Source organism: Antrostomus carolinensis, unplaced genomic scaffold (genome assembly GCF_000700745.2).
Source record: "Antrostomus carolinensis isolate BGI_N321 unplaced genomic scaffold, ASM70074v2 scaffold37671, whole genome shotgun sequence".
In the NCBI taxonomy this organism is placed as follows: domain Eukaryota; kingdom Metazoa; phylum Chordata; class Aves; order Caprimulgiformes; family Caprimulgidae; genus Antrostomus; species Antrostomus carolinensis.
The window spans coordinates 33,636-44,748 of NW_010295585.1; the positions used below are offsets into that span (position 1 = coordinate 33,636).

Sequence of the window (11,113 nt, forward strand, 5' to 3'; positions counted from 1 at the left end):
GCATCTCCCACTGAGTTTCTGGTGTATCAGCAAGTACCCCAACATCTAGCTCTTCCTTCAGTTCCACTCGTTGTGTTACTGCCTGAGGTAAAGACACACCTCAGATTTCTTCAACAAATCTCTGCTAATGTTTTTTTTCCGATGTAAGTGCTTCTTCCTTCCCTGCATCACGCCAGTACTCTTGTCTTTGCAACTGGTGTGAAACTGATATCAAATTTTCTGGGTAAAACAGAAGTAAATTCAGAATCAAGCCCCAAGCAAATGACAAATCAATGCAAATGACACCGTGTACTCACGATCCAATTGATCTATTTAATTCTGAGGCTTTTGTGAAAATTGTCTCTATCTGTTTGTGCCAGATAATACTAAAAACCTACTCTTTTAGCAGGAAGGAGTCTGCTTGAGACCAGAATCGAGTTTTCATTGCATATAATGATGATAGTGATGACCCATCATTGAAAAGAAGGCATGAACCAGCCTCTGCTTTGGTCCCAAGACACGCCATGTGATCAAGACAATTCTACCATGGAATATCACTGGAAAACCCTTTTCCTCTGAGTCTCTGCAATGAAGGCACCTGTGAATGCTGTTAAAGATGATGATATTCCAGAAAGGTCGCCAGGAGCTCCAGCACTTAATGGCACTTTTGAGAGGGAATCTGTGAGTAAGAGGAAACACATATGCCAATTGCTGGCAGAGGAATAAAATGCACAAGGTTTGCATTAAGAAAAAAAAAAAAAGCATTTGTGCTTAGTCCTCTGTAATAGCAGCACAGAAGTTTTTGGGACTTGATGTAGATGCTGAATAATAAGCCTTTCTCATTTTGAGCATTAAGAGATGCTACAAAAGCTAGCAGTTCTCACTACTCAGTGGCTGCTCTGTAGCTGTATATGAACATTGTGCACATGAATAGCTAGGCTGAGAGCTTAGAAGTACTCATTACAAACAAGACAGCAGGCTATGCATATGACCTTGTTTTCTAAAAAATGATTTTTTGCAAAATCAAGAGCAAACTCACTTGCTGTTAAAATAATTTTCAAGTTTCTGATGTTTTTTCTTTAAAAAAAAAAACCAACAAAACGAAACAATTTGCCAGGTGGGTTGCTGCCAGAGTTTCCCAGCTGGGACCTGGCAGGAAAGCTCGATGGTTTGAGGTATGGTTCCACAGCAGCTGAATCTAAGATCAGCATCACTGTGCTGATCCCAAAAGCAAAACTGTCAGAGAGAGAATTGCTTCATTTTGGGAAGAGCATTGGTACTACTCTAAAGGAGAGGGCAGGACATGGTGCAGGAACAGAGATGAGACTGCAACAGCAGTGATGTAAATGGTCATGGAGTCACAGTCTGCAGCGACGGTGCCTGCATAAAGTCCTGCTTCCTTTGAAGCTAAGGGCAAGACAGAAACAGATTCACTCGCACCCTGAAAACATTCTCCTCATCTCTGACCCCCTCCGTTTCCTTTCCACCCTCTGTACATAACCTTGGGGACTCAAAAGTCTACAGAAAAAAGCCAGGTTCCTCAGGCTTACCCTGAGGAACATGATATTTGGCACATCTGAGGAATGTGGACCCCAGCTGGAGAGAAGCTGGCTGCCTAAATCCTCCTGACCAGGTCCTCAGTTAGCTGATGCTCACAGCATGGGTTTGAGCAGAAGCTGAGGGAGCAGCACCAGTCCCAGGAGCTCAGATCTGAGTCCACACCTGAATCCCACGGTGTGTCCCTCCTTACCGAATTACAGCTTCGACTCCAGGGAAGATGAAGATGCGAGCTGTGGTTTAAAAAGCTATCGGGTCTTGCCTGTCTGAAAGCTGGTCCTACCCTGACTGCCAGTGGCCCACTACTTGTGTGCATACACAGGTGTTACCTTTGCTGGCATCTGAAATAATTTCCAATGCCCACTGGCTATTCCCACAGATGGGAAGGGCAAAAGAGGGGTAGAAATAATGAAAACGGGTAAGTAAAAACATATCAGGAGAACATAAGGAATATGTGAAAGGTAATCAAGCTGCTGTTGTGCTTCACAGGACCCCTGTCATGCTAGATTCTTGTATTTTTGTTATGGGCAAAGGGGTGAACTCTGCTCTATTGCAGTCTGCATCAGCCACACCAGGAGAGAGTTGGCTTCTCCCACTGGATCTGAAAGCACGAGTGAAGCCCTGGGGTTTGGCTGCTTTGTCCTTTAAACCATTTTTAACCCTCAAAATCAGGGCAGGTAAATCCAGGCACAGCAGCAGATGCCCAATTGTCACACAGTGACAGCACCGCCAGGGAAAGGCTCTGTGCAAATCCTGACTCTTGTGAGACACAAGGGCGTGAGCCGTCCTCTGTGCTGAACTCAGCCGGCCAAGGGCAGGTGGGGAAGAAGAGAGCCAAGGCACTAGCAGCCCACTGGTGAGAGGTGACTGTGCAGCTCTGTGGGCTGGGGTCAGGGTGGCATTTGATGCTGTGACATGCCTTGGAGCAGCAGTTCCAATCTGTGCTCCACAGGTAACCTGCTGACTAGGAGGCTATTTTCCTTCCAGCACTGTGTTTTGCTTTTCACAGATGCAGGCTCCCTCGGGTTGGTGGGAAGGAGCAAAGCACGATGTAGTCAATATATTCTTGTCCACCATGGTCCAGAAAAAGCTGGGAATCATTCTCTGAATTTGTATTTGTCCTTATTGCTCCGTTCAGTGACTGAATTTTGTTCTAAAGTCAGCAATCCTGTGCTCTGTGGAAGATTATGACTGTCCCAGGTAAAAGGGAAACTTTCAGGTGGAGAAAGCTGGGAAGGAGCCACACCAGGGCAGGGCAGGACAGATGCACTTGCCACAGATGTTCCTTGTTTGAAGAAAGAAGAAGGAAAATAATATAAAATTGACTCTTCCTTAATTTCCCTTCTGTCTTTGCTTGATGTCATGCCTGAGGGCATAAATGTCTTCAATATAAAAAAATATATTGCAGCTCTCCAGGCGATGGCTGTGGGCCACAGCCTGAGAAACACTGGTGCTGTCTGCTTCCCAGAGAAATTCTCGGAGCTGCCTTCCTTGCTTTTCTCCTCTCCCCACCCTCCCCTAGGGCTCTCTAACTGTCTGGTTGCTTCCCTGTGACATGTCAGTCCTGAAGGAAGTCAAGCTGAAAACCTCTCTCGTCAGTTCACAGGAAAGTAACGTTGACTTCTGAAAACAGATTGAAATAAGGAACATCAGAGGTCCGTGTTGGATTCTGCGAGCACAGAACCTCTCCCCTGGGCATTCCCATCTACACGGAAACCTGCGGTGATTTTCAGGACTTTACATTCCCAGACACTGGCAGCAGTCTCATACACTAGCTAAAGCAAGAAAGCCCTTAGCAATGCCACTACCCTTCGGGCTCTAGGAGCAATCCTCGTTGGAATGGAGGCCCAAGAGCTCTTCAGCCAAGCTGATGAGACCATTCTCTTCCAGGGCTGCGATCAGCCGTGCTATTGTGGCCTTCTTCCCCTCCGACTGGATAAATCTGAGAAGCAGCTGGTAGGCTTGTTCATATAGTCCCTCTCGGTCATATTCAAGGGCCAAGTTATCAATGACAGGATCACGCAGAGCTCGGCAGTTCTTCTGCAAAGAGCGACCCACTTGCTTCCATTTCTTGGACACAAGCTTGGCAAATTTCTGATGGTCGTCCGGTGTGAGCGTTCTGTTGGCTGAAAGGGACAGAGGGCAGGTGAAACACAGGGGTTTCATAGGGACTGGATGCAGCCTGGGCCAGCCCAGGGTTTGCTTAGTCACAACCACCTGCCCTGGCACATCTGAGCTCCCTGCCTAGCTCAGACTGTTCCCTTCCTGAAAAATCCTCCCACAACCTTGGAGTATCTGGGCTCACCCCACCCTGCAAGCTTGGCAATGCCTATTTTCCTTTTTCTTTTTATTCTCCCCCAGGATGGGACTGTCCTGTGGTTTGCCAAAGCTCTTTTTTAAATTTTCTTCTAATGGACATCCTCTTCCTTTGTTTCAGCCTTTCAGAAGCAACTCAGCAAGGCCTTTCTGACCAAGTCCCCTGTTCCCTACCTAAGCATCCTCAAAATCCTGAACCACAGACAGGAACTCTCTCTTTGGCAGTTTAGCACTGGAGACTGCGTACACAGCTTAAGCCTGCTCAGAAATGATCCAGCTGATCTCAAGCTAATATTGCTATGTGAGACTATCTGAAAGCTCTCTGTAGGGGACAGACCCCAGAGAAAGTCAGTGTGCTGCAGGGAGCCTGGACAAACCAGTCCTGGCCGAAAGCAGGGATGATGGTGTCCATAGTAACCCTCTCAGTCTGATCCAACCTATGCTAAGAACTCACTTCAACCAAATTACATAGAGGAAGAGAAAACTGCTCTGTATTCTTCCTTTCAGTATCAAGGAGTTTTAAAATGTAAGCAGCCTGGAAAGGACACAGACTCTGAAGCATCTGGTTCTGTGCCACCCCAGAAATAAAACAGGTTGAGGCCTGATCTGAAGCAGTATGGCAATATCTTAGGACTACTGTAATTCCTTCCTTATGGGACACTGGGAAATCCTTGATTTATCTGAGGTAGACCCCAGTGTGTAGTGATGTTAATCCTCCCTTTTGGGCTTTGAGGTGAGGAAGACCAAGGGCTCTCTTGGTTAGTTCTAGCTACTCACCAAACTGTTGTCCCTGAAAGATGAAGGTGACTTGTGGGGAAAGGGAGCTGCCTTGAGAAGGATTAGGTAGAGGTGGGAAGTTCACAGATGGGTAGTCTTTTACAGTCATATGGTTGTTGATGCTCTGGTGAAGAATCAGGCTCTTGAGACATTCCTCCAGCTCTGTGATTTCCTCGTCCCGCAGGCGGTCGGGCTGTAATGCAAACAGCATCAGTCACTGGTGCCAGGGTCACCATCTCACAAAGCTGCAGATGCTTAGGAAAGTGCAGCTTAAGATATAGTGTCTAGAGAGAAGCAATGAGATAGCTACAGCCCGAATGTAAACTGATCAAATCAGATAGTCTAATGGAGTTCTGGCTGTAAATCTGTGAATTTGAAGCTGTAACATGATGTGAAATAGGCAGTTTCCTCCTCCTGGGTTTCTCACATGCAAGCACTGAGCACTTACAAGTTGCACAGAACTCCTACTAGTCCGTGTTTATTTTCAGTAGCCCTCTGCAAGAATTAGGGTGTAGCCACACAGGCAGCGTGGCTTCTCTTGACTTACTCCACATGAGGGCCAGACCCACACAATAGTGACCTGATCCCACAGCTCATGGCCACCAAAGCAGGCAGCTCCTGCTACCTCCCCCCTTTTCTCTCTCTGCCCCTTCATTACCTAAGTGGTGGTGTTCCTGGATTCTCTCTCTCCAAGCCAGTTTTTCTCACTAACCAAGAGAAAACTAGTCTGATCTCCAAAAAGCAGGTGATGAGAAAAAGAGTAAAGAAGGCAAAGCACATGGGAAGAGTCAAACCTGGCGAGTGCTCTCAGTCTGGTGTTTAGTTTGTGTACAGCAGGCTGGCACCCAGCCCTGCCCTCAGCCAGTGACAGCTGTGCCACTGTCATCTTTCTGACTGCTGCACTGTTAGGCAGAGGTCAGACTGAGTCAGTTTTGGGGAACTGAGAATAAGCCCATCTCTTTTGTCCAGTCAGCTAGTTCAGCAGAGGGAGGAGGGAGCAGCAAGCAGAATTTGACGGGGTATGGGATATCACGTGTTTGGTCTAAGGCTGAAAGGTTTCCATTTCACTCTCTGTGCTTGCAGAAAAGCAACCTGGCAAAACATGCTCTTATGACTAATCTTCCTGAGCAGATGGTGACTACCTGTTGCCCAGGGCTATCTAGAGGGAACCAGACCTATAAGGTATTGCTAGTTCCAGGTGGGGAAAAAAAGAGGAGAGGAGAAAGGCAATGAGTTTAATCATGTCAAGTGCTTTGGTTGAGGCAATGTGGTAAGATGACAAGATCTCCCTGTTCTTGCTGGCAGGATTAGAGTGCCAATGCCAAAGATGTTAGATATCGCCCCTGAGAGAGAGAGACTTTGTCCTCAGAAGGGCAGCCCACTCCTGCTGGCAGCAGATGCTGTGTGTCCCCACTCTGTCACAAGTTGCTGGTATAATACGCAGAGTGTTTGCACTCATGCTCATTTTTAGGTGCAGTTACCATTGCTAATCTCAGAGGAGGTGGTGTGTGAGGTGGGGGAGGAAGGTGCTGAGCAGTGATGGACCCACACAGGACTGCTGTCCTCTCTGCCTGCCTTGCAGGTGTATTGAGGCACATTTGGTTGTGGTCTCAGCTGCACCTTCTATAATTCCTTGTCTTAGCAGTGATAACAGCCATGCTAATTGTTATACACAGGAACCACAGTGGTTTAGCAGAATCTCTCTAGGCTGTTCTAGGTAACTATTGCCCTTTTCTGTGGAAGGGCAGAGCTGCTTCTCCATATTACAGCTGAGAACTGAAGGATGGAGAAGTCAACAACCCAGCCTGCTGCAGCAGAGCGAGATTTGCACCCACCTTCCCGAGTCCTGAGCTACTGCTCCTCACTGCTGCCTGGCCTCCTTCCCTCTCCCATTCACCTTTTCTCTGTAGATGCACTCCAGGCAGCGATCCTCGTCCTTCAGGATGTTGTCAAGATGCTCATTACCAGCCTTCAGCTCCATTTCAAGAGGCACCGTGGTCATGGCCAAGGAGACCTGGAGGTGATTCTGGAGGGACTTCTGGAGTGCTCCTTCCCGGTAACTCTGCAGGAACCGGCGGCAGTTCTCCTGCTTGCAGAACTTGAGCTGTACTATCAGGTGAGGGTGGCTGCAGTGCACTTTGAGCATGTCCACACCATTCATGCTGCCGGTGGAGTCTGGCAGGGAGAAGTGAGCAGAGTCACTACCCAGGTATGAGACAGACAACCCAGACCCACTCCCATCCACCACCAAGCCTGCAATGGAGGAGCTTTTGAATTCTCTTCTCTCTCTGACCAAGTCCTCTGGGATGAAAAACCTGTATGTAAAACCAAGAGGAAAGGATTAAGTTTTTGCTGCCCTGCCACCATCAGTCCCCGTGAAGGTGTCCAACTGAAGCCAAATGGTACTCCAGCCCAGGCAATTATCCCAACACTGTTTATTGGGAGAGTTTTTACATTTGAGGTTCCATTTCCAGGACAGAAATGGTTATGCTAAATCAGTAGCACAGCAAAGTTTTTAGAGATGAAAACACATAGTTCAGCTTAGTGCACAGTTGGATTCCAGTCCTTGTGACTGGAGTTTTATGCAGTGATGAAGGTCCTGGAAAGAGACCCAGTGTTTCCTCTCCACTCCATGCCTAGAGGTAACTTTTGGCTGGCTCTAAGCCTTCAATACATCTCACAGGTGGCAAAGGATAGACACAGCCACAGGAATTTAGGCTGCTTGAGATTGGGCCTTGACTTGTTAAGCTCTTCTGCAGGGAGAATTAATTCATGGTAAAAATCAAAGCAAGGAGAAGACAGGGATGTACCCTCTAACATTAGTGCAGGGCAAGCACGAGCAACACAGACAGCAGAAATTGGTCAGCCCTTCATTCTTCCTTCTTCCAGCAAAACTCAATTTTGATGAGCTGTGCACATTAACCTTGTCTCCAAAGGGATTTTAGATGCTGATAATGACAGTTTAAAGTATGTGGTTTTCTCTTTTTTTTTGCAGCAGAGGCCTCTGGGAGGCTGGCTGTACTGCTTCCAGACCTGAATTAACCTCTTGGCCTGACAATGCACAGGGTATGGAGGTACCAGCTCAGACTGGCACTACATCAGGTATTTTTAAACCACACATCATGGCATTATTTAGACGTGCTTGGAGGAGAATCCCAAGGCAAAGCAGACCTGTGTGCTCCACATAAGGCAAGACAAGTGACCTGCCATTTAAAAGTATGTGATTTATGGGGTTTACAGAGTCCTGGTTGCATCAGAAAGTCTAGTTTGGACCAGATCTGTAACTGGGATGTGGGGCTAGGCACCTAGGAATGGCATTTTAATTCACTGTGGCTGACCAGAAATGTCTTTTCATTGCTTCCTTCATGCTTTGTTTTTTGTGAGTGTTGGTAAAACAAAAGCTTCCATATGAGGGGAGAGGGCTGGGGAGGGAAAAACCTGCACCGACATGGAAACCTTTATGAATGGTGCACAAGACAGCTGGAAAACCACCTCAAAAGAGAGGACTTTGCATGTATTTCTTCACCAAACTTCAGACAGCTTTTAGATTTCTTGTCCTTTTTAGGTCTGAATAAGTATGGCAGGATTTAGCGGTTTTGTGGGCTTTACTTTGAATGTGTGAGCAGATTTACATTCCAGTGACACAAAGCAGCCATAAATTGAGCCTAACTGGACAACTGTGTCGGGCTTCCTGCTGCTTCCCATCTCTGGATCGAGCAGCAAGATGAGCAGGCCTGTATTGGATAAAGTAGCCGACTTTGCCAGACGAAATCACAGTGTAGTTACACAAGCCCAGTTAAACAATATAGGCTCAGCCAGGAAAAACACCATGAGAGTCATTCTAGGTAAATATGAGAAACTCTTCAAATTGCTTTTATTCTGTAGACAGCTTGGTGCAAGGATCAACAGAGAAACAGAGTTTTATGGCCATGTGCACCTCGAGTACTTTTCTGGTGTAAATAGGATCAGGTACAGCTGAAGCCAATGTAATTGTGCCTGTTTGTATCAGAAAAGAACTTAGACTGCCTATCACTCATTTTAAAAATTGGCTTCTCAAAGCAGAAATCATGTTTCTGTAGTGTTAGAAAGACAGAAATTAAACCTTCTTTCATAGCAATTGCATTCTTTTCCCCTCTTACGTAAATGGGTTTAAACAAACATTCATAAAGTAGGATAACTCATAGGATAGTTCAAGTTGGAAGGAAGCCCAGGACATCTCTAGCCCAACTTCCCATGCAAAGCAGGGTCAGCTCTGAGGTCAAACCAAGTAGCTCAGGGCTTTAACCAGTCCTGTTTTGAAAACCCCCAAGGATGGGAGAATACACAGTCACTGTGGACAACTGCTTGATTGTCCTCATGGATAAAAATGTTTGTCCTTTATGTCTGGTGTCTACCTCTTGTTTCAATTGATGCCTGTTGCCTCCCATTCCCCATGCACCACTGTGAAGAGTGTGGCTCCATCTCCCCCTTCCCATAGGTACTGGCAGGTTGTTGGTAGATCCCCCAAAGCCTTCTCTTCTCCAGGCTGAACAGGTCCAACTCCCTCAGCCTCTCCTCACAGGTTAAGTTCTCCATCCCCCAACCATCTCGTTGGACCTCTGCTGAACTTGCTCCACTTTACTGTCTTTTCCTAAATACAGTGAGCACCAGCTTTCCTTACCTGTGGGTGTGAGATTAAAAAAAGGCATGGCATTGCACGAAGAGATGAGACAGCACACCAGGATATCACAGAGGATGGGTACCTGCTAATGCTAGCTTCAGGGCCTTGAACACACTAGGTTTCTTCTGGGAGCTTTCATAGAGAGATGGCAGAACAAGAGTCTTGCACGTGGACTGGAGGAAGAGATAAGCGCTGCCGATCCAAGGAGTGGAGCTGCCTGCCATCTTCAGCACCCTGCAAAACCACACAAGTGAGCTGAGAGACCACAGGGAAAATGGCCTGATGCCAGGTGAGTGCTTACAGCAAATACTAAGCACAAGCATGAGGTGATTACCGGGATTTACCCTTATTTCCTAGAGAAGATGGTGATCTTGTTAAAGTCAGTGTAACCTTTAAGGAATTTACTGCTATTCTGTCAAGCACAGCACAGTGGGACATGGTATCCCCAAGACTCAGCAGCTCACAAAGCTCTGCATTCATTTTCCACTGCAGTCCATTCATTTTATAGTCCAAAGAGACTCTGAAGGAAAGAGTTTCAGTCCTTGTGCCTCTGACTGCCCAGCTAAGATGCATAACTGGGGTGCTCCAGAGAGCAGTCCTGGTTCTGGCCTGTTCACACTGGCTGAAACACTACTGCAGGCAGAGGCATTTTGCCCAAGGTCCTGGTCCCCTGGTTGTCCTCACTAAAGGACACGCTGCAGAGCCCAGGGCTCACGTAGCCAGACACTCAGCTAGTATGTAAAGCCCTTTGCTTTACATACTAGCTCATTTATTATTCTTCTCCCACTGTTCACCTCTTGCAGCAAGGCACCTAGAAGACAGCACATCCACCTCTCCATTCTCACCACTCCAGTTCCTTGCTGGCCAGCTAATGCAACGCTTACACCTACCACAGCTGCACCCAACTCTGCTCCCAAGGCAAAGATGAACCAAACCACCTCCCAGGCTATGGATATTCAGAATGGAAAAGCTGTGCTAGACTGGGCAATGCCAGATTGAGCTGTGACTGCCCAGGAGACAGGCAAGGCCACCGCTCCTTTCTGGTGGGTACACAAACACAAAGTCCTTTTTGAGCGTGTCCACGAGCTGGTCACCATGAGCCCCCAGAAGCTGCTCCCACAGAGATCAATGCTCAGAGACAGCCCTTCCATCACATCATGACAAGTAATTTGAGTCTTTTGGCTGAAGCCCAGTCCCAAGTCTTGCCCCATCTCTCTGACTACTCGCTTGTACCTCTGTCACACCATCAGCTGCTTCCCCGCAGGCATCCCTTCCTTCCTGCTTTCTGCCCTGTTGCTCAACCCCAACAGCCTTCCCTCAGCTGTCAGACGCTGGCCTGGCAGTGTAACACTGGCCATGACAGTGTCCCTCTCTTCAGATGTCCTTTAGATTGTGAGTGTGAAGGTCTTTTGTCACCAGAGGCTGCCAGACCGAGAAGGATGACCTCCCATGGACATGCTGGGGCTGCGAATGATTTCCATCCCTTGCAGCATGTCAAACAGGGCACTGGGATGTACGGCCCACCCTGTTTCCTTACTGTACCCTTGAACTGTGCCCACCCAGCACAGGAGCCTTTCGCTTGTTCAGAAAACACAGAAAATAACCAGCAAATCATAAAATTCACACTGAACTTCAGGAGTTGAAAGAGTGCCTGGGGGATGCAGGAGCAAGTGTTTCCTATATCACACAGGCCTTTTAGAAAAGCATCTTGTTAAGAAGAAAGATGGGCTGTTGCTGTAAAGTCCAGGTCTGGTCTGAGCCTCCAAACACCAGGAAGTTTGGGATCTGGGCACCCATCTCCTAGTGTCTCGCAGAAGGAGCATA

The 11,113-nt window shown here is 47.5% G+C and overlaps 1 protein-coding gene across 1 annotated transcript; it reads right to left on the minus strand.

Annotated features, from left to right (window-relative positions):
- Positions 1-3,032: 3,032 nt before the first annotated feature.
- On the minus strand, positions 3,033-9,516 carry TRADD (TNFRSF1A associated via death domain). The gene is made up of 4 exons (XM_010178028.2): positions 9,372-9,516; positions 6,527-6,804; positions 4,630-4,822; positions 3,033-3,662 (listed from the first exon to the last, which is right to left on the minus strand). The coding sequence occupies exons 1-4, from the start codon at positions 9,511-9,513 to the stop codon at positions 3,355-3,357; spliced, it is 921 nt and encodes a 306-aa protein (XP_010176330.1). The 5' UTR covers positions 9,514-9,516; the 3' UTR covers positions 3,033-3,354.
- Positions 9,517-11,113: the final 1,597 nt, after the last annotated feature.